The 26,816-nt window shown below is 37.3% G+C and overlaps 1 protein-coding gene across 1 annotated transcript in view; it reads right to left on the reverse strand.

The window, feature by feature from the left end:
• Nucleotides 1-1,798: 1,798 nt before the first annotated feature.
• Nucleotides 1,799-26,816, reverse strand: part of LOC114650440 (cullin-4A) — a 115,953-nt gene continuing 90,935 nt past the window's right edge. The window contains exons 17-20 of the mRNA XM_051926220.1: nt 20,323-20,428; nt 12,440-12,612; nt 10,172-10,324; nt 1,799-4,842 (exon numbers count right to left, since the gene is read on the reverse strand). Coding sequence (XP_051782180.1) covers nt 4,747-4,842; nt 10,172-10,324; nt 12,440-12,612; nt 20,323-20,428 — 528 coding nt within the window. The 3' untranslated portion in view covers nt 1,799-4,746. The remainder of the gene's footprint in view (nt 4,843-10,171; nt 10,325-12,439; nt 12,613-20,322; nt 20,429-26,816) is intronic.

The following is a 26,816-nucleotide window of genomic DNA, read 5'->3' on the forward strand; positions in this document are numbered from 1 at the left end:
ATACAGAAGTTGATGTAGTCAGTAGTGCAGTCAACAACTTCCTCAATGTTCTCACTATGAGATCCCTGCAGGATATCCCAGTCTGTAGTTCCAAAACATTCTTTCAGAGTATTCTCAGCCTCCGGAGTCCACTTCCTGAATGATCGTGTGGGTACAGGTAGGACTCTAACTTTTGGTTTATAGTGAGGCTGAAGCAGAACCAGGTTATGATCTGCTTTCCCAAGCGCAGGCAGCGGGGTGGCGCTGTATGCGTCTTTAACGTTTGCATAAAGTAAATCAATAGTCTTATTTCCCCGGGTGTTACAGTGCACATACTGGGAGAATGCAGGTAATGTTTTGTCCAGCGTCACATGGTTAAAGTCTCCAGCGATTAGCACAAGCGCCTCAGGGTGCTGCGTTTGTAACTTAGCAACAGCGGAATGGATGATGTCACTCGCTGACTCCTCGTCTGCCCGAGGAGGAATGTATACAATAACAACAATGACATGTCCAAACTCTCTGGGCAAATAGTAGGGACGTAAACTTACGGCCAACAGTTCGATATCCCTGCAGCAAGTGGAGATTTTGACGTTAACATGTCCAGAGTGACACCACTGTGTATTAACATAGAGAGCGAGTCCTCCTCCTTTGTGCTTACCACAGGTACTTGCATCTCTGTCCGCTCTAACTGTGCTAAACCCGGGTAGCTCCACGTTGGCATCTGGGATGGTGTTATTTAGCCAGGTTTCGCAAAAACACAACAAACTGCATTCTCTGTAGGTCCTTACATTTTTCACCAGCGCAGCCAGTTCGTCGATCTTATTTGAGATTGAGTTTACATTCCCCAGAATCACAGAAGGCACCGAAGGCTTGAAACGCCACTTTCTCGCAAGCCGCTTCTTTTTTAGCTTAGTGCCGGCTCTGCTGCCACGATACCGCCTTCTTACCTCGTCGGGTAAATGTGGAACCACACCGGCACTGGCATTTGTTCTCAGCGCCCGAAGTTGAGTACTTGAATAGGCGAGTCTCGGCGTGTTAAAATCCATGCCCACGTTGTAAAAGTAAGTGTGTCCAGGGAAGGAATCCACATAAAATAAAGTAATAGGAGTGATCAATAAATAAACATAGAAAAATAAAAGTAGAAAAGTACACATACATATACAGTCATATATCCATGTACTGAACTGACTCTTTTTATAATACAGTCACGGTGAACTGGAAGATGTCCTGGCACCATCAAACTTTGTGTAGACTTACGTTTTTTCATTCTGGTGCAATTGAAAAAGGCAGATTAATTTAAAAAAAGTGTATCTTTGAGATGTGTGAATATGCCAGCACACTCAAGTATAACTCACAAGAACATATGAAAACCTTACCCAGACAGTGGTCAGGCCAGGAATCAAACATCACCTTTTGAACTGTGGACTACTAAATGTAGTCCTTCCAAGCATATATTTTCAGACCAATCTCATTTAGGGCTATCATGGGGGTTTGACCTCAAGCTGCATCAGTGACAATTGGCAGGAGGGAACACACTGGTTGGGTTGGCAACAATGTGCCATTTACCTGGTTTATCCGTTTAAGGGGGATTGGAAGCCAAAGACTGTTCCAGTAGTTCTGGGAGCCGTCATGAACTCATGTGGACTCGATCACTTTGGGGCACTTCAGAGTTACCAATTAACATAACCTCAAATGGAGGTGGAAAACTGCATTACCCAGAGGAATTGGATCAGCGTCATTAAAATGTTTAAAAATTATTAAAATGTACCTTTTTTTATTTCATTTGGTGGATAAACAAAAATGAGCTAAATATGCAAACCATTATGAAAAGTATTTTTAATATAGTATACTATTATACAGTGCTTAGTAATAAATGCAGGTTTTTACTAACATTCTCATCTACAATGGTATTGCTTACAATGTTCTTTTAACAAAACTCATACATTTTCAAAATTCTTTGAAATATTAACAACATTTACATTTTGTATCACTGTGGTCAATAAAAAAAGACTTTTTTTTTCCTCCCCCATCAGCTTACTGATCTCATAATGAAGAATTTAAAATCCAACAGTAAATTGCACTTCAAAATACTTGCTGTATATTTCAAAAATATTCAGCAAATAAAAAAATCCCACTCGAATGATAGGTCAGCCTGAAATAACTTTTGAGCCAAGTGCAAGGTTCAAAATTTCACTCACCATTCAAATCTCTCTTGATCAGAAAATGTAACAACCAAGCAAGTGCTTCTGCTGCTATGCTCTGTGCCTCATGCAAGACTTGGGGTGGCCACTTTCTTCTTCTTTTTTCCTCAAATTCTTACACACTAAAAGTCACTTTTTTTTAACGACAAAATCATGTAAAAAATTGTAAATTGTTTAATGTTTGCACAACATTTGCAAAGAGAAATAGAAGACAACATACTGGCCAACCATTAAGTCTTTTAGACTTGATCAGCAGTTTACAATTATTCTTTCCAAATTATGTGCCAAATGGCAACAAAAATAATAATCTATGTGGTAGAGTACCTGAAGTGCCTGTTTTCAGTATGGGTAGCCAAGGGTTTGTTCCATCACTCTGTAGACTTACACATGGTTGTTTGTATTAATTGTGTTTATTCAGCCAGAACGCCACATCATCTTGATCATGTAGTCATTTTAACCAATAAATCAGGGTAAATTATTAATTTTGTATACACATTGTGCAAATATGAATGCCAATAAGTTACAGAGAAGATCCACAAGCAAAGTGACTTTATAACGTGAGATAGAACATGAAGAAATAGAAATGCATATTATGCATAGATATTGTATTAATTTAAATAAACTGCGTAATTAAGCAAATTTGGCAGAATATAGAGAATCTCTGCAAAAAAATGTATTTGAATAATGTGAGCAATTGTCAATAAAGGGTTTCTTTAAATAGGAAACAAATTAAAATGTTAAAGAGGAAACTGATATAAATCTGATTTGCTTAGTATGGCCTGGCAATAGCTGCAATCACTGCACCAGCACTCTTTTATATTTATTCTTATTTAAGGTACAGTGGCTCAGATTTAATCGTTTCTCTCTTTCTATTCAGCAGTCTTACATGGCTAACATCTTAGATTGTGTCAAAAACATTCTGCAGGTTACAATTACTCTCACATTTTCAGCATTCTGGAATATTTACAGCATCATACCATATACCTAAATGAGTCAGTCTAGACAGACTGAAGTACAAGCAGAAACAAATGAGCATACACTTTTATTTATTTAACCAGTCCTGGTTGCATATTTAAACAGAGTGGATACTAAAGCCTTGCTTCTTTTCTGCTAAATTTGTGTCTGCAGTTGCTTAGGTGTGAAATAACAACCTATTGGTAGTGTGGAACCAGTCGTCCAACTGTAACCACATAGCCTAATTTCTGCCCTGTAAATAAATGTTAATTAATAACTTTAATAAGAAATGGTCCAAAATAAACCAACCTCTTCAAATGCATCTTAAAGAATTAAAAGTGGAAACTGCTGCATTATTATATGGTTTTTAATATTTTTAAGTCAACGGGGTGCAGCTGTTCTTTCAGATGTAAGAACCATAACTCCAGACAAAAAAACACTATTACTGCTGCAAACAGAATGTCTTATCTATGCACTTAGCCTAATGGCCTATCTTACTATATATGCCATCTAAGTGGGCATCAGCATCTCTAGACAGAGAGATAGACAGAGCAAGGCTGAAGGGTTGACGGGATGACAGGCAGAAACTGCATGTATTTTCAAAAAGCATTTAATAATGACATTTTTTTTAAATACTCATACCTTAATAGATTTAACAGTACAACATACCATAACTCTTCAACAACAAAATAATCAGTATTAACACTGCCCATTTGAATATGAACATTTCATTAATGTACAACACCACATTCATTAAATTGGATCTCTTGACAACTCCTACTGTATATCCCAACTATTTGGTATACACAGTAGCCTCCTATTCAGATTGCGCTGCATTTCCCGTCTGGATAATGCAGGCTGTTGGGTTTGTTATTTCCAACAAGGACACTGGAAAGCAAATGATCTTTGTAGCTACAGTTAACAGTAAATTGTTAAATTCAAAGCATCTTAGTCTAACTCTTTGTATTATAATGTACAGACAAAAATGTATCTGCGAGATACTATGCAGAAGTCTCAACATTAATTTGCTTGCTTTGGCACTTCTCAAAAACTGTTCACAAATGTCTAAAAAGCTCTTTTTGCAATACACCCAACAATTTTTAGCTTCTGCTACTCTTAACTGACCTAAGGTTATTTAGGGAGCATAATAACTCTGAAAAATATGTACTCCATTTTTCACAAAAAAAAAAATCTGGGCTCTTCCATATAAAATTCAAACTATAAATAAAAGTCTTCTAGCAAACAGCACGGCTTTAAAACAGTGCTAATAAGGCAGAGGTGAAACACATCTACATCTGTTTTATCCAAAGCTGTTGCTATAGTAGTTCCTGGTTATAGCTCAGCCAAACAAGCAGTAGCATGGCTTCTGGGGCAAAATTTTCTGAAACGCAGCAAACAACATGTCAGCAACAAGAAGTAACCAACTGACGATGCACTTGATGAGATTCTCATTCTTTCCATCTTCCACATTCTGAAACTCCTTGAGTAATACATTCTGAGCACGCTGCATAAGGCTACTGTAGATAAGCACCTCTGTTCTTTGTAGTCAGTTTTTTATTACTACTAAATGTTAGTGCTCTGTAAACAAGGCCAGAAGCATTATGGGTCCATCTCAAGCCACATAATGGTACTGGTTGGGGCTGTCCTTATCTCTTTCCATGTAGTCTCTGTCGATCAGGGATTCAATTCTTTTTTTCAAATCTCCAGGCTGTACATAAAAAAAAAATAAAAGCAACATTGTATAAAGTGATACCTTTGAAGTTTCTTCTATTTCTCTTTTAATATGTCACATCAAATAGATTTTTATTTCACATCTTAAATAAAAAAGGGTTAAGTCATAAACCCAATGGAACAAATATTTAACTTCAAATGAGACAAGGAAGTGTGGCCTAGTAGCCTTAGATCTGAAAGTACTTAGTGGGAGATTAGTTATTATTAGTTGCTTTACTAAATATAATAGCCTGGACAACATATGTTTCACAGTAAAAATACAGCATAAATGACTACATGCAGTAATGAACAAAAAAAGTAATCCAGCGGTCATTTACCATTCATTTGGAGATTTCCGTTCACTACTTCAGTGATAAATTAGAGCACAGGTTCATATGTGAAAGTCTGGTTCCTGGAACTTATCCCATGATGTTTCAAGTCCAATTCATTGCTCACTTTGCACCACTGAGCAGGTTACATATAATGAATTTGTGTACTGATTTATGTTAATGCACAAATACTTTGAGATGGAGTTTAGAGTAGTACATAATATAAATACTGATTAGATAGATAGATAGATAGATAGATAGATAGATAGATAGATAGATAGATAGATAGATAGATAGATAGATAGATAGATAGATAGATAGATAGATACTTTATTAATATGCTTATTGCAATTGATTAATTTGCTGGACAATGCTAGCTAGCCCTTGCCAAGTGTCTACTACTGTATTCAACCCTGATCATGAAAAACATGCATTTAAAAAGAGATGGGCAGAAGAATGCTTGATCATGCCAATATAAAAACCAGTCTTAATTAACTTTTCAATGTATAGTTCAGGGCCATGTAGCATTCCTGCAATGGCAGATTCATATCTTGAAGGTATTGATGCTGGAACTGGCTTCATCCATTCATTACCCCTTAAATATACAGTATGTATGTATATAGTTCTGTGAAGGAACATTTTCACAATAAGGTATGCTTTTCTAAACTTATTACTATCACATCTGACAAGCTGAAGTGCCCAGAAGCACCATAATAAAATTCAAACTTTTACATTTACAATTTATACATTTAAGGAAACAATCAGCTTGAAAGGCAGGATGGATTATTGCAGTCAAAATTAAACACAGTGCACTATATTAACCAAGTAAATGCACTGCCCATAAAGTCTCTCTGATGTATTAAGCATTGTTGCTGTGTCTTAAGTTTTAGCTTTAAAAACTACAATTACCTAATTAATGCTAATAACAAGACAAGTGTTACACAAAATCATTTAATCAAATCTCTGCTTAGTGGACTTTTACTGAATAAACATTTCATATCAGCAATATCCCATGCATCATCATTCTGCGTGCATTTAGATGCCATTGATATTGCATCTATATTAATTATATTCTCATCCATTTTCAATCTCCTGCACTTAGTGAATTTTTATACTATATTTATATCGATATTCCATTTATCCACTGCAACTTTCACCAAGAAAAGCAGTCTGAGATGATGAGACAAGATGACATAAGTTGAGATATTCCACTCATCTTCAGTATGAGACATTTAAAGGATGTTTATCATGTTTACATCTAAGGTACCAGATATTTACCGTTTAACATGTTTATATTGACAAAATCTGGCCCATCTTTAGTCCTCTTAGTGGACATTTACTGAATATCCTTTCCTATCAGCACCATCCCATCCATCATCAGTCTGCTGCAGTTAGATGACATTGATATTGGGTCTATATCAATTGTACCTCACCCATCTTCAATCTCCTACACTATATTTATATCGCTGATATTCCATTCATCTGCTGTGACTTTCACCAAGAAAAACAGATGATGAGATAAGATATTCCATTCATTTTAATTCTGTGACCCAAAATGTTTATACCATTTTAATATCTGAGATATCCAATTCATATTCAGTCTACTACAATTATCAGATATTTGTAACATTCATATTGATGATAGCTGATCCATCTTTAGCCTGCTTAATGGATGTTTATTATTTATGTCGACAATATCCTATTCATCTTCCATCTGCTGCAATTAACAGTTATACTATATATATTCTGTCAAGTGAACACTGATGGTGTACTAGTTAAACATTGTGATATACATGGGTTTTGTCAGGGGTCTGAATCTCTCTCTTTTTCACATGCCACAGCTCCTTTACAATTTACTTGGCACAAGTGTTTCTATTCACACTGTCTCCACTGTGAAGGAATGTACTGATAGCTACCATGGGTCATATATTCACTCAGTAGTTAAGTTGTACTGATATTCAATTTATTGGTTACAAAAGGTTTCAAATCTATTCTGGCATCACTCTTAGGACAGGAAAAAAAACTGGGCAGGCTCAGTTCATTCTCATGGCACACTCACTCAGGGAAAGTCAATTCAGAACTGCTAATCAGCTAAACAAACAAATTAAAATGCAGCTTTGGGATGTGTTAGGAAATTAGAGTACATGGAGTAAACCCACGTGGGCATGAGGAGAACAAGATTGACACAGAAAGTGCCCAGGAGTAAATATCTGAACCCACAATTCCAGAGCTGAGACGTCTTAATTAATGTACCAGCACGCATTTGTTTAAAGAAACATGTGCCACAGTTAAATTAAATGTAATACCCAGAAAGTCACATAGAATGACTGAATCTTTGAAAGTACTCAGCATCAAAATGCACATTACATAAGTAAACAAACATCATTATGAGCAGCTTTCCTTTGGTTAAATTATTTGATTGTGATGACACAACATAATGAACATAATGAAATAACTGATTAGGAGACTGGGGGGGGGTCACCTTGAACTTGCTGCACAAATGGGCGGAGTGGTGGCTCTGAGGCTAAGGATCTGTGCTGGTATCCAGAAGGTTGCCAGTTCGAATCCCCGTCACTACCAAAAAGTGATCCTACTCTGCTGGGCCCTTGAGCAAGACCCTTAACCTGTAATTGCTCCAGGGGCGGTGTACAATGGCTGACCCTGCGCTCTGACCCCAAGGGGTACGCAAAAACTAGCAAATTCCTAATACAAGAAACTGTATAAGGTGAAATCAAGAACAAAAAAAAAACAAAAACAAAAAAAAACTGCTCTGTGTAAATCACTGGGTGCCATTTTAGTCACCTAAGGGTGTGAGAATTCTAACACTGTGTGTAAATGAGTGAAGGTTGCTCACTGTGTCCAGAGACAGAAAGAAACAGCAATCACAGAAGGCATTGCTATTCAAGAAACTGTCAAAAATGTGCTTGAGGGGGTTAAGTGGCAAGGAAGCACTGAGAAAGGACCATAAAAAATAAAAAAGCTACCCATGGAATTGAATTAAAGTTAAATACAATTTTTCAGTGTAGTCCACTATACATGAAAAAGTACAAATGTGACACCATACACCGTCCTCTGATGTGTCAGTACAGTTTCCCCTCCCGTAGCTACATTTTTGAGTACTGAGAAAAGCGCTATATAAATGTAATGAATTATTATTATTATTATTAATTAGAGACATGCAAAACAATCTGCATATTACAAGGAACAAGGCATGTTGCTGAAAGATGCACAATGGATGGAGGGTGCAGTGATTCAATTTATTGCTTTTTTGTAACAATTAGACATGGATGCAAATATATTTTTTTATTCTTTTTAGTTCTATGCAATGGAAATTATTGCCAGTACTTTCCTAGCATTCACTGTTCTAACAAATTATCTATATTATTGTACATTTTAAATCATATTAAAAAGATCTGGCAACAGTCAAGCCAATGTTATATTTTGCTTCTTCTAGTCAAAGGGTGCATCAGATTTGCCAAATGATTTACAGATCTCATTACTGGGCCACGTCAATTTAAATGGCTGAAAATTGCTGAAAGTGTCACATTTAACAACTGAAAGCTGACCTTCCATCACAGTCATGTTTGCCCCTTTTTCTGACAGCCAATAATGTGCTGCCTGACGGAGTTGGCGCTAAACAAAGGTTAACAGGTACAACAAGTTCAGCCGTAATCTCTGCCCTTTTCTTTCTTTTTTTTTTCTTCCCATTCTGTCTTGGTACGGAGAACACAAGACATCAAACAGACAAGCGTCTCGTCCGTATGTGTGGCCTAAAACACACTCGTTCCTTATTCCGCATCACTGCTTTATATTAAATGTGATTCCAGAGGAGTATTCATTGGTTGTCAGCTCTTGTGCACTCAAATTATGCCCCTACTATTAAAGGCAAAACAAAATCTAGAATTGTGGACTAGATGAAGTGAATCATTGGTCATGCCACGCTACAAGACTGACTTCACAGGGGCGCAACTGCTATGACTGAAAATTGATGAAAAACTTCTGCGATGTGACATGGCCTTCACTGGACTTCAGATATCTATAGAGAATAACCACAGGCAAGGGCATAGCAGCTCAACTGCTTCCATTTTGGGAAAATCTCACTCTAATGTTGTTGTGTTATACAATTCAAGTTTATGGCTGTCTAGAGAGAAGTCATTTTTTTGCTGCAGGATGTTAAGATGGTTTTAGACAACTCCTCCATGAACTGCATGTAAAGTTTGCCACAGTATTCATTAATTTAACCACCAAACTGACTGGGAACTTCATATGGAAACAAACCAGCCGTTCACCACATAGCTGTGGATGTAGTTAAATGAGAAAAACAGCCATATTTCAAATTATGATTATTTTTTTTTTAATAAACAAGGACTATTCTAGCTATGTACATTTTTTTGTCACTAATGTCTTCTGTTAAGGGTTTCAGATTCAAGTGCCATGCTGCTTAATATCACTGATAGGAGTAGACTGGGTATGTGTGTACTTCAACTGTCAACACGAAAAATGGGAGCAGACTGTATTTTTTGACTCAGTTCTTGGACCAACCAAAGTTCACATCAATGTAAAGTATACAGATTTGTTTGGTGCAAATGAGTACATGACATAATTGTGAATACATAACTTTAACCTTAAAATACTGAATTGTCCTTTAATTTAGCCACCAGAAAAGCATTCTGATTAAGGGAATGATTGGAATGAAATTCTACAAACACCTGTGGTTATCTAGACTCAGGATTCCTGCAATGAGTGTCGCTACTGAAGACGTTTGGTTTTTAGCCTATATGAAAGAGAAACAGTTGGGTAAAGGGCAATGTTACCGTATTATTCTTGGCTCTCTTTTTTACGCAATTCTACACTGACACTTGTTAAGATTATTAGCAACTAACCATAAATACATAAAATAATATTTACAGAATTCTAAGAAAATAAATGCATTCTACTGGCAAAGTGTAAATAAATGTTTGAAATCAAAGAAAATACTTTATAATGAAAAATACAAACCTTAACGGGAAATTTAAGTTGATTGTATAGCTCTGACACAAGAAGATTGTGACTTAGTGTCTTCCTCATTTTCATAATGCGAACAATGGCAGCATCTATCTGATACTGCCTGTCCTGGAAGACCCTTTCTGTTGTGCTCACTTGTTCCTCAATCTGATGAAGAGAAGAAAAATCAAGAAGAAAATGTAAATATATAAGCAGATTGATGGGAAGCTACATATTAGGTTAAACATTACTAATGTCTGTAATATTGTACAATATCAAAAGTCCAATAGGCGCTCTATTCATAAAATAATTAAATGCATTATTTTGAGAGATTAATGACATATTTTCCACATAATAAATACAAATTACAAAAATTACTAATGTAATCATGTGGCATAAGAGAAGTGATATTAATGGTGGGAAGTTCTGGCAATAACAAGAAGTAACAGTTAAATGTAGACTCTGAGGGTGTCAGCTTTTGTTTTACTTAATCCACTTACAATCCATTTCTCAATTTAACTCTACACTGATCTGTTATCTAGTACTCGCAACAGAGCTTTATTTTGACCATGAAATAATTATATACAGGGCAAAATTAAAGTTAACTCATGCATACATTTCAAGTATAATTTAATTCAGCCATGAATTACTGAATGGCTGCTAAAATCCTTCTTTTCCTGGTTTATAGTTAGTTCAAAATGCTGTAGTTGCTAGGGCTGTTACCAGAACTTGAAAGCATTAAATCCTTTTCTTAAATAACTGCTTTGGCTTACTATTGATTTTAAATAAGTCTTTCTTTTAGCAAAAAAACGTTATTAATAGTTTTGTCCCATTTTTACCTCAGAGAATTTTTAATGCTTGTACTATATAGTGTACTTTCTGATTAGAAGAAGCAGGGCTTTATAGCAGTTAAGGATAAATACAATAACTGCAGCAGCTAATAGCTTTTTACTAGGTTGCTCCCAAACTTTAATGACCTTCCTCTGATGTAAAGGACAACACATCCTTATTGTAATTGCTGATTGCCACTGTCAAACGTTTTGCTATTATCTATTTCTTCTTGGTGTCCTGCTGGGGCAAATAGTACTACTACTACCACCTTGATCATACTGTTCCTCCTGGTCATTTAGACAACCACAGCATTACAACACAGGCACGAGCAAAATCATGAGTCATGCCATACTATATGATGCTAAGGAGGGAGTGAATGAATGGGCATGGAGCTAGCGGAAGGTTTGGTAGACTACTTCCATCCACCTGCTCTCCGACTCACTGATTTAGTTAAGTACTTAATGGGTGGGATACTGGTCCAGATATCTATTTAATTGCTTATTCCAAAAAAAAAAACACAGAACCGTGAGCTTTTCATTCTCTCTCCTTTCTTGCCAATTGGTATAATTTTCAGCTATCATTTTTCTTTAATGCTGAATTTAATATGTATTTACTAACTATATATGTAGTAAATTACATTTTGGAAGCACTTGACACTCTATTCATACATGTTTTATTAGCCACTGTATATTTAATATAGTATATATGATAGATATATATGCTTATGTTTCTAAATTTAACATGGTTTTGCATTTATCTGTAGTGTGAAGTGTGCTAAACAATAACATTCAATTCCATTGACAGAATTTTTGCACATTAGAGAAGATACTTATTAAAATAATTATAAAAAAAATTTCAAAAAATGGATTGGTTAATTTTCTGAGAAAGCAAAAACACTGTGATTTTGTGAATCACTGCTTTCTGATTCACATGCTCAGCAATGTTGATGTTTTTAGCTTCAAGGAACACCACACTCTGTTACAAGACATATTGTGTCCTTTATAACAGCTGAAAATTCAAAGGTCACATTAAGGAAAAGTAGAAAAGGTAATCTATTTCCAATGCTGTTTTTGCTTTATTAAAGAACACAGTTTAACATCATCTTTCTTCCATACTTTTTCAGACCAAACATTTTGCTGCAGAGAGCAAGGAGATGGGAGTTTGCTTGCATTGTACTTGGCATAAAGTAGAAACCCACAGTTACTCCTACTGGACCACATTAAAGCTGCAAATTAACTTAACACGCATATCTTTGTTATTTGAAACCACACAGGCAAAATCTTCACCCACACCAGAGATCAAAGCCAATTTACCATTACTACCACAAATACTACCTACTATCTTCTTTCTGTGATTTAAAAATCTCTAGAAAGGCATTACTCCGAAAAAAAACTCAGAAAAAAATAAACCAACAAACAAAACACTATGGACTTTACATTAAATATTACGTACAGTTTCTTTCATTTGGATTTGGTTAATCTTTATCCGGAAAAGCTTATGTTTAAAGTCACTGTTAAATAAGAATTTGTCTTCATCTTCTACATCTTTTCCTTTGGGGTTTTTAATCAGTACACGTGCTTTTCCACATGCCAGAGACTGAAGAGTTCTCCTGAGCTCACTGTCCTCTAGGGATAAAAAAAAAAACAAAAAAGAGTGGTTAATACGATTACCCAAGATAAAAAAAAAATAAAACCTGCCATTGTTATTTCAGAAAAAAGGAACCTGACAAATTTGAATAGTCTTTTATGCTTATTAAAACCAAATCAAGTAAGCTCTATATTCAAAAAATGTGAAATGCTGCTACTGTCAGCATGACCATGTAGGACAAGTTTTACTGTCAGTATTTGCAAACTAGTGCATAGATGCCAGTCTTTTGGATTGAAATGTTAACTGTTCATCCTTTCACTTTCAGAACATGCTATTTTCATTACAGTGTTGCTGGCAACTACAGCCTATCCAGAATGCAAGACAAGAATTAGCCCTAAGGTAGGAGGCTGGTCCACTGCATGGCACATGCACTTAAACCTTTACATTTGCTTTCAAGTGGCAACTTCAGAGTCACCAATTAGTCAAACACACACTCTCCTTTGGAACGTGAGAAAATATCCTTTTTATCCAGTAAAAACATATATGGACATAATAAGAACATATATGGACATGATAAGAACATGAAAAGGCAATGGGCTAAGAAGTTCAGTCTAGAAATGCAAGACGGCTGTAACAACTGTGCCACTTTTGCTGTGGGTTATTTATCTATCCATTTTCTGAACCAGCTTCAAAAATGGATAGAAGAGGTTTTAAGAAGCAGGAACATATCTCAAAAGGTACTGAAATAAATGGTCAGATTTAGCTGACAATCTCAATGGACTGCACTTCTTTGGGATTGGGACAAAAACAAATACAATGAGTGAGAGAACCAGCAAATCCTTCAGAAGGCTGTTACTGCACCCAGATTCCTAAGGTTGTTAGGCAATAGGACCACTCACTCTGCCAATCTAACTGGAAATAAATTCATACAACTGTCTGTAAAAAAAACTTCATATTAAGCATCACATCATAAATAAGTTTATCTTAAAAGTTTTAATGAGTAAAATAAGCACTCATTAGTTAACAAAACTGACTAATTTTTTTAGCTTATGAGAAACAAGCCTTTATTATGAAAACAGGCTAATATATTAAACTACCAATGCAAGAGTATATGCAATCTATAAAAATACTCTTGAATTTCCTTTATTTTTTCCACTAGTGACATAAGGCATTTGCAGAATTCAACATAAGAAGAACAAACTGTGGGAATTACAATCAATTTTAACAGAAGGAAAAAGCAAAGTGCAGATCACAATTTAACTTAACTTATAATAAATTGATGAAACCCTTTCAGTCTGGTTTCAGAGTGCAGCACAGCTATGAACCTGCTCTGCTTTGGGTAACCAATGATTTGCTTATGGCAGCAGACTCTGGACAAACCAACATATTAATTCTGTTAGAACTCAGTGCAGCATTTGACACTGTCAGACATGTCATTCTATTGTCCAGAATGGAGAACATGCTGGGTATCTCTGGCACTGCCCTCCAGTGGTTTAAGTCCTCTCTGACTAATTGAAAAAAGCTTGTTAGTTTTGGCAACAGCAAATTCAGCTCAGCGTCAGTCACACAAGGAGTCCCTCACGGCTCTGTCCTTGGCCCTCTGCTCTTCTGCATCTATATGCTTCCCCATGGCCATATCATTGGTAGCACTTGTCTATACTTTTATCACATCCCACATCGATTATTGTATCTCCCTACTGGCAGGTGCCACTTCAAATCTTATATCAGAGCACCAGTTAATTCAAAACTCTGCTGCAAGAATCCTAACATAGACCCGCAACAGTGAGCACTTAACACCCATTCTGCTTCACCTTCACTGGCTCTTACAGAATTGAATATAAAATTCTGTTAATAACTGACAAAGCTTTAAATGGTCTTGCACCGGACTACATAAGTGACCTTCGTCATCACTGTGCTCCTGTTCGCCCACTAAGATCCTCTGATTCTGGAAATCTTGATGTGCCCCACACTAACCTGCACTCTCTGGGTGACAGGGTCTTCAGCTCTATAGTGCTTAGAGTTTGGAATGACCACCCGAACTTAATTAGATTCATTCATTTAAAAAACAAGTTAAAACTCATCTGTTCAGAAAGGCGTTTAACTTAACCTAACATTCTTACTCTTCTTTCAGATTACCTCTCTGTCAAGATGCTCAGGATAATTTGTATGTTATATCACAAGTGATATTATTTGTTTAGGCTTTTCTTTTAGTATTGAATTTAGTATTTTTCTATAGTTTGTCATCTTTTATTCTACTTAATGTTTTGTATATCCTGTATTCTTCTGTTTTAGTGTTCTATGCAGAAAATATTTGTATCTGATGTTACATATACCCTGCTGCTCTTTCTGAGACTCTGCAAAGTGCCTTGATCATGGGAAAGGTGCTATATAAATAAAATGTATTATTATTATTACAGTTTAAATTTGATCTGTCAAAACTACGTTCTGGGAGTGTGGAGCAAGGATCTACTTTTGCCTCCTCTTAGAATGTTACCAGTAAACCCCCGATTCTCTAAAGAATCGCAAATGCAAGAATGGCAATCACTTTCTGTTCCCTCCGATCTTTGGAGGGATGAAAAATGATGGAGGGTGGGAGCGTCTTGGGAAAGTTTTCATTTAATTAAATAAATATATTTGTACTAAAATTAAACAATTTATTAAAACTAAAATTGAATTTTAATTGTTATATCATTTAAGTCCAAAATGTCTTTGAGTTGCTGCACTTATAAGTAAAACAAAATATCGGAGTGGAAAGGTTTAAATGAAGTAAATTGGAAACAAAAAATTCATAAAATGGTAAATTCAAAATAGTTAATCAAAAATTTCTTTATAAACAACATTTTTAGTAAAGATGGTTTCCTGTCCTTGAATTAGTTCTCCCTGGTATGGAGTAGTTAAAACCTTTACTTTAACGTCACACGAACGCCGAACTCTTGAAAATTCAACGTAAAGTTGTCCATGTCCAAATACAGGCTCAGATAGGTAAATGTCTACTTTGTCCATTGTTTGTCCTTGGGATTTGTTGATTGTCATGGCAAATGCAGCCTTAATGGGAAATTGCCATCATTTAAATTTAAAAGGTAATTCCAGGTCAGAACTTGTAAGGTCAATTCTGGGAATCAAAACAGTATTGGTAGTATGGGATCCCGTAAGCACTTGTGCCTCAATAACATTTTCTGTCATGGTGTTCACGACTAACCGTGTACCGTTGCATAAACCTTGTTTAGTATTAAGGTTTCTTAATAGCATGACTATTGTCCCTACTTTAAGGTTAAGATTGTGTTGTGGTAATCCGGCCGGGTTAACAGTGTTTATATATTCTAATGGGAAATTAAGATGCTCAGTTTCGTCTTCAGAATCAACACTGTCAGTACTTAGAAAGACGCGTCTTTCTCAAGGAAGCAAGGCAATCACTTGGTTATTTATCTGATCAACGTCAATATTCTTTGGACATAATATAGCCCAGTGCGTCAAAAGTGGTATCTGAAATCAATAGTTTTGCCAGATGGATCTCATTTGCACTGTCACTTTGCATTTTCATAGTTGAAACCAATGTTTCCGTGATTGGAACTGGAAGCTTGAATAAAGAGTGACATGTCTGACCATTTATCAACAAATTAGCCACTACCCCGGTTGTAGCTGATGCGAAAATTAACTCTTTCCTTGCAGAAAAAAAATGTATAAGTGTTTCATAAAGGTACGTCTTTCCGCTTCCCCCAGGGCCGTCAAGAAAGTAGCATTTGGGTATTGGGCTGTTGTCTTCCGTGGCAAGAACAATTTTATTAAAAGCAGCAGATTGTAAGGTATTCACACTGGAAATCATTCTTTGCGCAATCTCTTGCTCTTCCTGAAGATTTATTGGCATTGAATTCAAATCAGGTAATGAATTTGGAACATTTGGCAAATTGAAGTTCTCCAACGTATATCCAAGAAGTATGAGAGCAAACTGAATGTCTTTAAGTGCGTAGGCTTCACAGTTGACGCAAGAATCATTGTTTCCTTGCAGGTGGCATATGTCTTCTATCATTCCTCCCTTGTTTGTATTCCAGAGGTTCAACGGATCTGATGGGGAGGAAAATGCACAGATAAGCAAAAAGATGGCGAACTTGACCTGGCATTGAATACGATACTGCATCGTCTAGAGTTTTCTGCCAAATTGTATCATCCAATAAATATCCTTTTTCATTTACTGCTTCATGGAATGTCTTGCACAGTTTGATGGCGTTGCCAACTTGAACAGTTCTAATGTCGTCAAATGACCTAGCTCCGGTTTCATGTTGAAGAAGTAATCTTAGATAAAACCTTTCTGGCTCCTTAATACCCAAAGTGTACATTCGACCTATGACCTTATTACCGCCTTGCTGTCATTTTTTCCAGAAAGTACCATTGTCAACCCAAATATAGTGAACAGGAACTTCCCAATACTTCCACTGGTGAGCATCTTGATCTTCTTGATTGAGCTTAAACCACGCGGTAAGTTTAGTATCTCTTATAGCTGTTCTCTCTGCTGCTTGGACTTCATTCCCTGCTCGAAAACAGACATTTTGCTCGTGCTCTAAATGAACCGGCAACCGACAAATTGTGTGGCTCTAATTGTGCATTGGAAAGCAAAATATTCTCCAAATGGATTCTGGAGCACTGACGTACCGTGAATCCACATACATTCGAGTCTCATCGTGGTCATTTGTTTCAGACACTGAAACATTAGCACAATCATAGCCCTTGTAAACGTATTTGAATAAATACTTAACACTTTTTACTGTAGCGCAGATTTCAACATTTATATGGCAGTTGTACCGTAAACATAAATAAGGATTGTATGGTACCACCCAGCTATTGTCAATTGGACGACCCGGTACAACTTGCAATTCATTTGTCTGTCTTCTCATATACTTAGGATATCCGTTCACGTTTCCAACTGTAACTTCTTGGAAATCTTTGGGGAAGCCCTTAGAACATTTGCCATTCACCATACATGGACTGTTTGGATTTGTATTGCCACATGGTGTATGGATCATATTTGTTATAACAATTTGAAAGAAACATGGAGAATTCTCACGGTCTGGAATTTCAGCTTTCACTATTTTATTGATGTCATCTTCTGTGCGAATTTTGAAATCATCATCAAGGATTAGCAAAATATGGGCGTGCGGCAAACCTCTCTTCTGAAACTCTATAACGTGGATAATTGCTTTAACAGTTCCAAATAGAGATTTTTTCTTGATATCTTCCAGCAAGTTATTTAGTTTGAGTCTAAAGACTCTTGCAACTAAATAAGGACGATGTTCCACTTTTTGCCATGGCACAAGATTATTTGAAATTCCTTTCCATTTAGGATTGCAAGTCATAGTGATAAATAGATCAGGTTTGCCAAACTTTCTAATAATAGCCATTGCATCTTGGTAATGCTGCTGCATATTACATGGGCTGCCTTGAAAGCTAGATGGTAAAATAACCGCTTTTCCAGCAGGGTGATCTACCAAGTCTGCATCACGATTTATGTACTCTATCAGCGACTTGTAGTTATCGGCCCTCAGTGCAGATTGGTTGTTTTTAATCCATTGGAGATCATTTGATTCTGCTCGAACGTAAACGTCAACTATGTATTGTTGAGTTAGCTTTCCTGCATTGATTAATGGATTAAACTCGTCTCTTACTGAGAGTCTGTAGGAAAAATATTCTTTCATTGATACATGTGATCTTTTCTGTGCTTGAATTTTTTTATATCTGGAAATTCCAGCACTCCATCATTCCTGGCCAGTTGGAAACAAAATGGGGTATGTCAAAGTATCAAGTTTAGGAAAAGAAATGTCTACTAGTTGGAATTTAGGTTGGTTGGTTCCATCAGGACGTACATGCATGACAATATCACGGTCAAATGGAGGCTCACCGTCTTTACTTTGAAACACAATTGCCACTTCATTAACGATGGGAACATTGTATCGTCTTGGATCCTGTTCTTTGTCCTTTATTAACACTAAGGCAATTTTAGTTGGTGCTACACCTTCTGCCTTGATAAACTGCGTCATCTAGATCTAACACGTAAATTTGGGCAAATTTGCGGTTGTGATTTGGCTCAGGGTGCACTGTTCCAATCCGATGCTATATTTGTCCACACACGCGAAAGCAGTACGGGCCATCCCAGGTGGTGGCTTGATATTTACCCCGGTAGATGCAAAAGCAAATGAACTATTGTAGGATCTAATGCACTCCATTAAGCTTTTACTTTAGGGTACATTGTTAGTCAAAAGCTTCCATAAATATTCAGGATATTCATCCAAAGGAGGCAGCTTAACTTGACCTTTTTGACAACAACATGTAAACTCATCAGTTGTACTGCCAGTTTTTTCTTCAAGGAAGTTAAGTGAATGACAATGACTGCAAATGACGTTCATTAATCCCAATGAATTTTCATGAACGGTGGACTCATTATAGAATGCGTTCTCAGCTAACTGGCGGAATTGTTCAGCGGCTGTCTGTCGTTCCTCTCTTTGGCTTTTTCTTTGTTGGAATACTGAACATCTTAAACCTTTTAAACGATTTTCTAGCCTTTCTGCAGTTTCCTCTGATATTCTTTGTGATGAACAATTGCGCAAGCCTTCTAAACGCTTCTGCCATTGTTTTGTTGTCTCGTTTGCACGCCTATAAGATACTTGAGCTCTTTCTTTTTGGAGCTGTGCCTCTTTTGCTTCTGGTGTTTCAGAAGCGCGTTGTAAGTGCCTTTGTTCATTGTTTTTATCCATACGGGCTCGTTTTTGTATTTACAATCGTTGAGCTCTTTCTTTTTGGAGCCGTGACTCATTTGCTTCTGCTGTTTCAGAAGCGCGTTGTAGGTGCCTTCGTTCATTGATTTAATCCATACGGGCTCGTTTTTGTATTTCCGTTAGTTGAGCTCTTTCTTCTTCTTTGCTTCTGGTGTTTCTGAAGCGCGTTGTAGGAGCCTTCATTTATTGTTTTTATCCATGCGGTCTCGTTTCTGTTTTTCTGTGGCTGTGTCGTTAGCTAGAAGTCGTTTACTGTTAGGAATCATAATTGAACTTACTTTTAATACTGAATTACCGTAATCTGATTCAAATATGCCACACTGACTGCTGGCACAATGTATTAGAGCACACTGACTGCTGGCACTGTGTAGTGGAGTAGCTGCTGGCACTTTGGAGTGGAGAACACTGACTGGTGGCACTGTGTAGTGGAGTACCGCTGGCACTGTTGAGGCACACTGACTGCTGGCAGTGCACGCTGTGCTGAGGTGCTGTGCGCCTGCGGTTTTGGCGCCACCTACTTACCTGATGGTGACGGCGGTGTATTCGCGTGCTGAAGATCCCCCGCCATGGAGATCTACATCACTAAAAGAAGGTTTTATATGCGGTGGTGTGTGCATTCGCATTCGGGCGGCAGTTGTATTGTGCACGGCTTGCTTCTGGCGTCTGCAATCCTTGCATATATACAAACATTACTAAACAAAGGTTGTATATGCGGTGGTGTGCGCGTGCGCATTCGCGTTCAGGCAGCGGTTGTATTGTGACCTGAAGTTTAGTTTACAGGTTGTGTTGTTTGGGCGCCAAATACTGACTCTGGGAAGCCGCTGGGTTTGACTATGGGGCGCTGAGGCACAGTGCGCGTGCGCTTCGTTGCGTCTGGCATCCGTGCATATATACAACCTTCGTTTAGTAATATAGATTATTTGGCTGAAGCAGAAATGCAGTGAATTACTAGCAACAAGATATGAACTAGGGAAGGGATCTCACCTATTCCAGTGGCTGTCTTTATTTCTTCCACGCTGAATTCCTCTCCTTCATTAAACATCAAAAGGACAAGGGTCTGAAATAAGGATACCTGAAGCTCCTTTTTGCCCTAATGGATAGGAAAAGATAATAACGTAACTTACAGATATTATGTAACTGAACAGCAAAAGAGAAAAAACCAAAAGAAAAAAAAGTCTTCTGCTTTAAATGTGTTTAGATATTCAAATGTATTGTTTTCAATTTACAATGGTTGTCATACTTCTAAAATAAGATTTTGCAGTACAGAGGTTAGGATGGATTAAAGATAAGATCAAGAGAGCTTGCAGAAGCTTATTCATTTCCAATGACTCAGCTCACTACTTTAATGATGCATTGCACTTTAGCTTTATTTTGCTACTGTGCATTTCCAAAAACATAGATCATTCAACAGAACACTGTGGAAAACAAGTACAAAAACATTTTTAAAATGCAGCAGTTAACCTTGAAATCATCCACTATACCTAAGAAAAACAGCCTCTGTTTTCCAACTCACTTCTAGACTACCACTGGAGTCACTTTCAGGGTCAGAGCACTACCTGGTGGTTCTTGTAACCAATGTGTGTGTAAATCCTAAACTAAACTTTGTGGGTCAAGCCAATTTATATTTGGGCCTCCTGCATCCTACCGATGTTGTCTGCCTACTGCCCTCTACCTCTGGGTAACTGTTACTGGCTTCTTTCTTGGTCAACAGAATTCTACTCTTGCTCAGCAGTAGAGTCTTACATTACTGGGTTTCACTGGACCTGACTGTGTACTTTGTGTTACAAATCCCAGTTCTACTGCTGCCAGTGGGATGGACGTAGGCTTTGCTTTAAAGATACGTGTTGCATATTTAAAAAGAAAATCTGTTCAGTGTAGATTTTAAGTCTAATGCTCCCTGAAACATAATCACTTCAATCATGTGTAGTCTGTGGCCCCAAGTGCCCCTGCCCTTCTCCTGTTATTTAACGGACTGAGCATACAGGATTGGACGTGCCTGTGGGAACAGATAGCCAGGTGTAACTTGTTTCTTAAGTTAATTTTGTTCTTTCTTTCTTGTTACCTTGGAATTTCTCCTTTTAGAACACCCTTTGCTGCGACAGTACTTAGAAGATACTCGTTTACTTATACCTGTAATGGCACTCCAAGAAGCCGTTCATTCATCACTGGATTTTTACCTTTATGTGTGGGCCCTGTCTAATTCATTCAAAAACTCAAAGAGCAAAAATAAAATAGTCTAAACATAATATATGGAAAACTGATTGGATCTCTAATAAAGAGATATTTAATGTAATAATTTATAACCTGCTTATGCCAATTCAGGTCACCAGGTCGATCTGGAAGCTATAATGACAATACTATATGAAAGGCAGGAAACAGCCCCAGACTGGGTGCCAGGGCATTGCAGAGCCTACTCACACATACTCACTGGGTCACCTCTGACACACCAATTAATCTAATGCCTTTGGGGATGTGGGAAGAAAACTTGAGTACCTGAAGTAAAAAGTCATTTAATGCCTTTGTTTATTAAATTATCCATGATTCTAAACTATAAATATGCATGGCTACCAGTTGAACGGAGGTAACAAAACATTACAATTACAAAAAGCTCCACACGTTGTTGCACAAATACAAAGACTGCGGTAGTTGATAAAATCTAATTTCTGCTTAAGCAGACCCTGTGAAACTTTGGAGGTGAAATGTTTCATAAATAATTTATTGTACCTTTCAGCTTTTTTTTTCCTTTATCATTTACAGATGGTTCTCAGGTGACATCAACACAGCCATCTGACCTTAGATGACATCACTGTGGCCATCTCATCTTTCAAGCCATTATTTTACCTATTCCCACCCACGGTGATCATTAGAAGTTAAATTCTGAAACACTGAAAAGGCTCTATTTATTCTGACACAACATGGCTACAACCCAGAAAAAAATAAACCTTGAAGGAATAGTTAAGAGATTTTTGTCTGGAAATACAGAATAAAAAAGCCATTCTTGTTGTAAAATACTGCAATACTGTCTTGATTTAAAAAAACAAAACAAAAAAAAAAAACAAAAAGAAAACACACACACACAAAAAAAACTGACATGTGCCTATGGTCTTGTACTTCAGGGAAGCAGGGTGATGTAAAGTGTTTTATTTTGGAGAATCTGGTGGGAGTTTAAATGGTAAAAGAAAGGCAGGCTCGCCCATTTGTTTAAAAGAAAAAAAAACTTCTTTCTAGCTCGAATGAACCTTTACAAAAATTGTAACTCTCAGAAAGGTTTAGATAGATAGATAGATAGATAGATAGATAGATAGATAGATAGATAGATAGATAGATAGATAGATAGATACTTTATTAATCCCAGGGGGAAATTCACATCACACGTTTACAACACCCTAGACTCTTCTTGCCTAACCCAGCCCCCAGTTCTGTGTGCCTCCTGGCTCATACAATTCACTGATTACATCTTGCCTGAAGAAGGAGCCTGAGTTGCCTCGAAAGCTTGCATATTGTAATCTTTTTAGTTAGCCAAGAAAAGGTGTCATTTTGTTTGGCTTTTCTCTATATTCATAATGGCTAACACGGTACAACACCCTAGTACTACTGAAGTACATAGCAGCATTGATCTTTATCTCATCTTATAGCGCAATGCCTTACTTATCTGAAAAGGCCCAGTGCAATTGAGGTATGTGCCTTACCTGTGCTAGTGCTGACACAAACTCGAGGGTAAAAATATGGCTGAACAGCCCCATTCCCCTGGCATTCAATAATGAAAAGGTGACAACACTTTATGATGCAAGACATCAGGGTATAATAGATGTTTTTTTTTTGTTGTTTTTTTTATATACACAGTAGGTCATAACAACCTATATCCCTAGAAGACGAGTACCAGGTGTCACTGTCTGGGCTGGCAAGGAACCTTTTGATTGGAAGAGTAGCCTTCAGAGGGATGGCCAAGGGAAGGTGACAACTAATGGTGTTTTCAGATGACTAAGAATTGTTTACTTGTTCTACGCCTTAATTTCTTAAAACATCAGGGCATTAAGCTGTATGCATATCCATATAAACTGAAAAAACTGGTATTCTAAAACTTTTGACTGGTATATACAGTATGAGGATGTCAGCGTCTGAGGCAAAGCCTCTGACCTTGCGGCACAGCGGCAGGCTCATTTACTTGTGAGGGTGAAGACTGGTTACCTACCAGGTAATGCTTGTTGTTGGTCGGCCAGTTGGCAAACATCAGCCACGTCCTTTCAGTTGTGAGAAGCAGATCATAGATATGTGATACAGAACCTGCCAAATAATTCAAACAGTACACAACACGTGTTTTGCCCTAATTAGGGCTCAGTAGGTGTACGCAACTTTGTTTCCCCTTACGTGGACTGAATAGCGCCACATTGGCTGGTTCACTTACTTGTGTGTGTATAAATATATATATATATACACTCGTAAACCAGGTATCATCATCAGAGGAAATTATTACACATATAGGAATCAATATATAGCTGGTGTCCCTGTGATCGTGGAGGTAACATCATTATGCTCCACATACTCATCTCACAGCTGGCACCTTAACCCCCTGTTATCATATATATTCAGACACACACACATACACAGTGTCCTCCATAATGTGCCCTGAAAAGGAGGGACCATGTATAAAAAGTGTTAGTTTCTACATGGTGTGACCAAAACGTATACATCCATCCATCCATTTTCCAACCCACTGAATCCGAACACAGGGTCACGGGGGTCTGCTGGAGCCAATCCCAGCCAACACAGGGCACAAGGCAGGAACCAATCCTGAGCAGGGTGCCAACCCACCGCAGGACGCACACAAACACACCCACACACCAAGTACACACTAGGGCTAATTTAGAATCGCCAATCCACCTAACCTGCATGTCTTTGGACTGTGGGAGGAAACCGGAGCGCCCGGAGGAAACCCACACAGACACGCGGAGAACATGCAAACTCCATGCAGGGAGGACCTTGGAAGCGAACCCAGGTCCCCAGATCTCCCAACTGCGAGGCAGCAGCGCTACCCACTGCACCACCGTGCCGCCCCACTATAAAACATATTAAACTTAATTAAGTACAGTACTATTTAGAATCTGTATTAGTTGTATGTGGATTGTGATTGCCACATAAAATAGAAATCAGTCTTTATTTTATATCAGCACAATTGCACTAAACAAAAAAGAATGACACTTTAATACTAATAGGCCAGAGTATTTGTGTGTATAATAAGTGATAGAAAATAAACTAGATTATACAGAGAGAACAAGGTTTCATTTTAAACTTATTAAGTTTAATAATGCACTACAGGATAGGTCATGCTTCAGGGAAAAAAAAAGCACCACCACATTTACATAATGAAAAGAGTAGATAGATGCACAATGAAAAGATGAATAAGGAAAGATTTATAAAAAAAATGGATTGTTTCACAGCTCTGTACAGATACACAGTGTAATTAGTTATTCTGCATCAGTTTGGCTTTAAGTGAGAAGCAGCATCTTAATGAATATTTTCTTAATGAATTAAAAATAATGAGGGTTTACACAGTACTAATTGGGATTCTAGAAGAAACATTCTAAACCAGACAGTATCTAAAAATACTAATACAAAACACAGTAATATTACAAGTTTGGAAGGTGATGAGATACAAGTTTGGGAGTTAAGGACAGTCCCAAAAGAGTATTCAGTTTTACTGGAGTATGCCTGAGTCAAGACTTACTCTGAATTCAAAGAAAAATTCCAGATGAGGAGTTCAGATGTATTTGCATTCAACATATACACTTTGTTAATGTTCATGCACTGAAGATGGCAATAAACTTATCTAAGACGGGAAGTGATCATAACAAAGAAATTAGCAGGAACTAGTGATACACAGAATACAACAAAATATTCAACATTCTAGAGGAGTTTTGAAATAAGTTGAAAATATGGACAGTATGGTGGCACAGTGTTCAGTGTTGATGTCTTATGGATAAGGTTTTGGGCAAATTCATGATTCCAAACTAGATCTATGTGAGTGTGCATGTGAGCCCTGCAAGGAACTGATGTCTTATTCAAGTCTGATTTCTGCCTTACACATAAAGATGTCTCCGATGACTCTGAAATGAGTTAAGAAGGTATGACATGCTTTTTCGGACAAGCCAAGAAATTTACATATACTCGAATTACTTGTTAATTATTTATGACATTAAAACTTATGATCATCTCTGATAACGAGCCAGAAGATACAGTAGGTAAAAACAGATTTCATTCTCAAAGAACATTCATCCATCCATCCATTTTCCAACCCGCTGAATCCAAACAGGGTCACGGGGGTCTGCTGGAGCCAATCCCAGCCAACACAGGGCACAAGGCAGGGAACCAATCCCAAGCAGGGTGCCAACCCACCGCAGGACACACACAAACACCAAGCACACACTAGGGCCAATTTAGAATCGCCAATCCACCTAACCTGCATGTCTTTGGACTGTGGGAGGAAACCGAAGCGCCCGGAGGAAACCCACGCAGACACGGGGAGAACATGCAAACTCCACGCAGGGAGGACCCGGGATTCGAACCCAGGTCCTCAGGTCTTCCAACTGCGAGGCAGCAGCGCTACCCACTGCGCCACCGTGCTGCCTCTCAAAGAGCATGCCAGACAATAACAAATAATATACAATACTATTTTCTTAATTTTGAGTAGGGTTGTGGAGTGCTAGAGCCTATCCCAGAACGCAGAGTGTGCAAGGCAGGAATAATCCCTCTCAACTGGTATGTTAGAGTGACATAGGATTTTATAATCTGAGTATCTTAAATTCTGTCTTTGTCTTCTTTTCAATCCTTTACAACTACTATGAACTTTTTCAACAAGCATGAAGATTTTCAAGTCATGAGATGAGATGAAAATTCCCAGTTTCATCAATGCAATTTCCTGATGACATGACTAACAGGTACACTGACCTTTGCTATCATTATTGTAATTTCCTTAGCATTGTTTGTATGACAGTAATTATTACCCACAGAAAACACTTCAAATGGTGATTATGCACTCTGTGTTTTACCTTCAGATGACTTATCTTTAATGTGGATTTGTGACACACCAATTTAATGTTACAAACCTTGCATTTTAATTAGTTTTCAGTAAGGAGACCATAAAATGTTGTATTGTTCAAACAGGAGTTCTGATAAACAGAATGTGCTAGCATACACCCTCACTAGCAGCCATGCTCTATTCCGTTCAGTATTTTACAATTACAAAATACATATGGCCCTGAAAATAATGAATATTAGATTTAAAACTATTATCTTATTCTATGTTAATTAGTGTTGTCTTATTTTAATTCTTACTTAGTCTTTTTTCTCTTTTCTTCATCATGTAAAGCACTTTGAGCTACATTATTTGTATGAAAATGTGCTATATAAATAAATGTTGTTGTTATAATTTCTGCTTATAAGTTCAGAAATTAGAAACATAATTTAAGTAGATCAACCAA

Source organism: Erpetoichthys calabaricus, chromosome 4 (assembly GCF_900747795.2).
Source record: "Erpetoichthys calabaricus chromosome 4, fErpCal1.3, whole genome shotgun sequence".
NCBI lineage: Eukaryota > Metazoa > Chordata > Cladistia > Polypteriformes > Polypteridae > Erpetoichthys > Erpetoichthys calabaricus.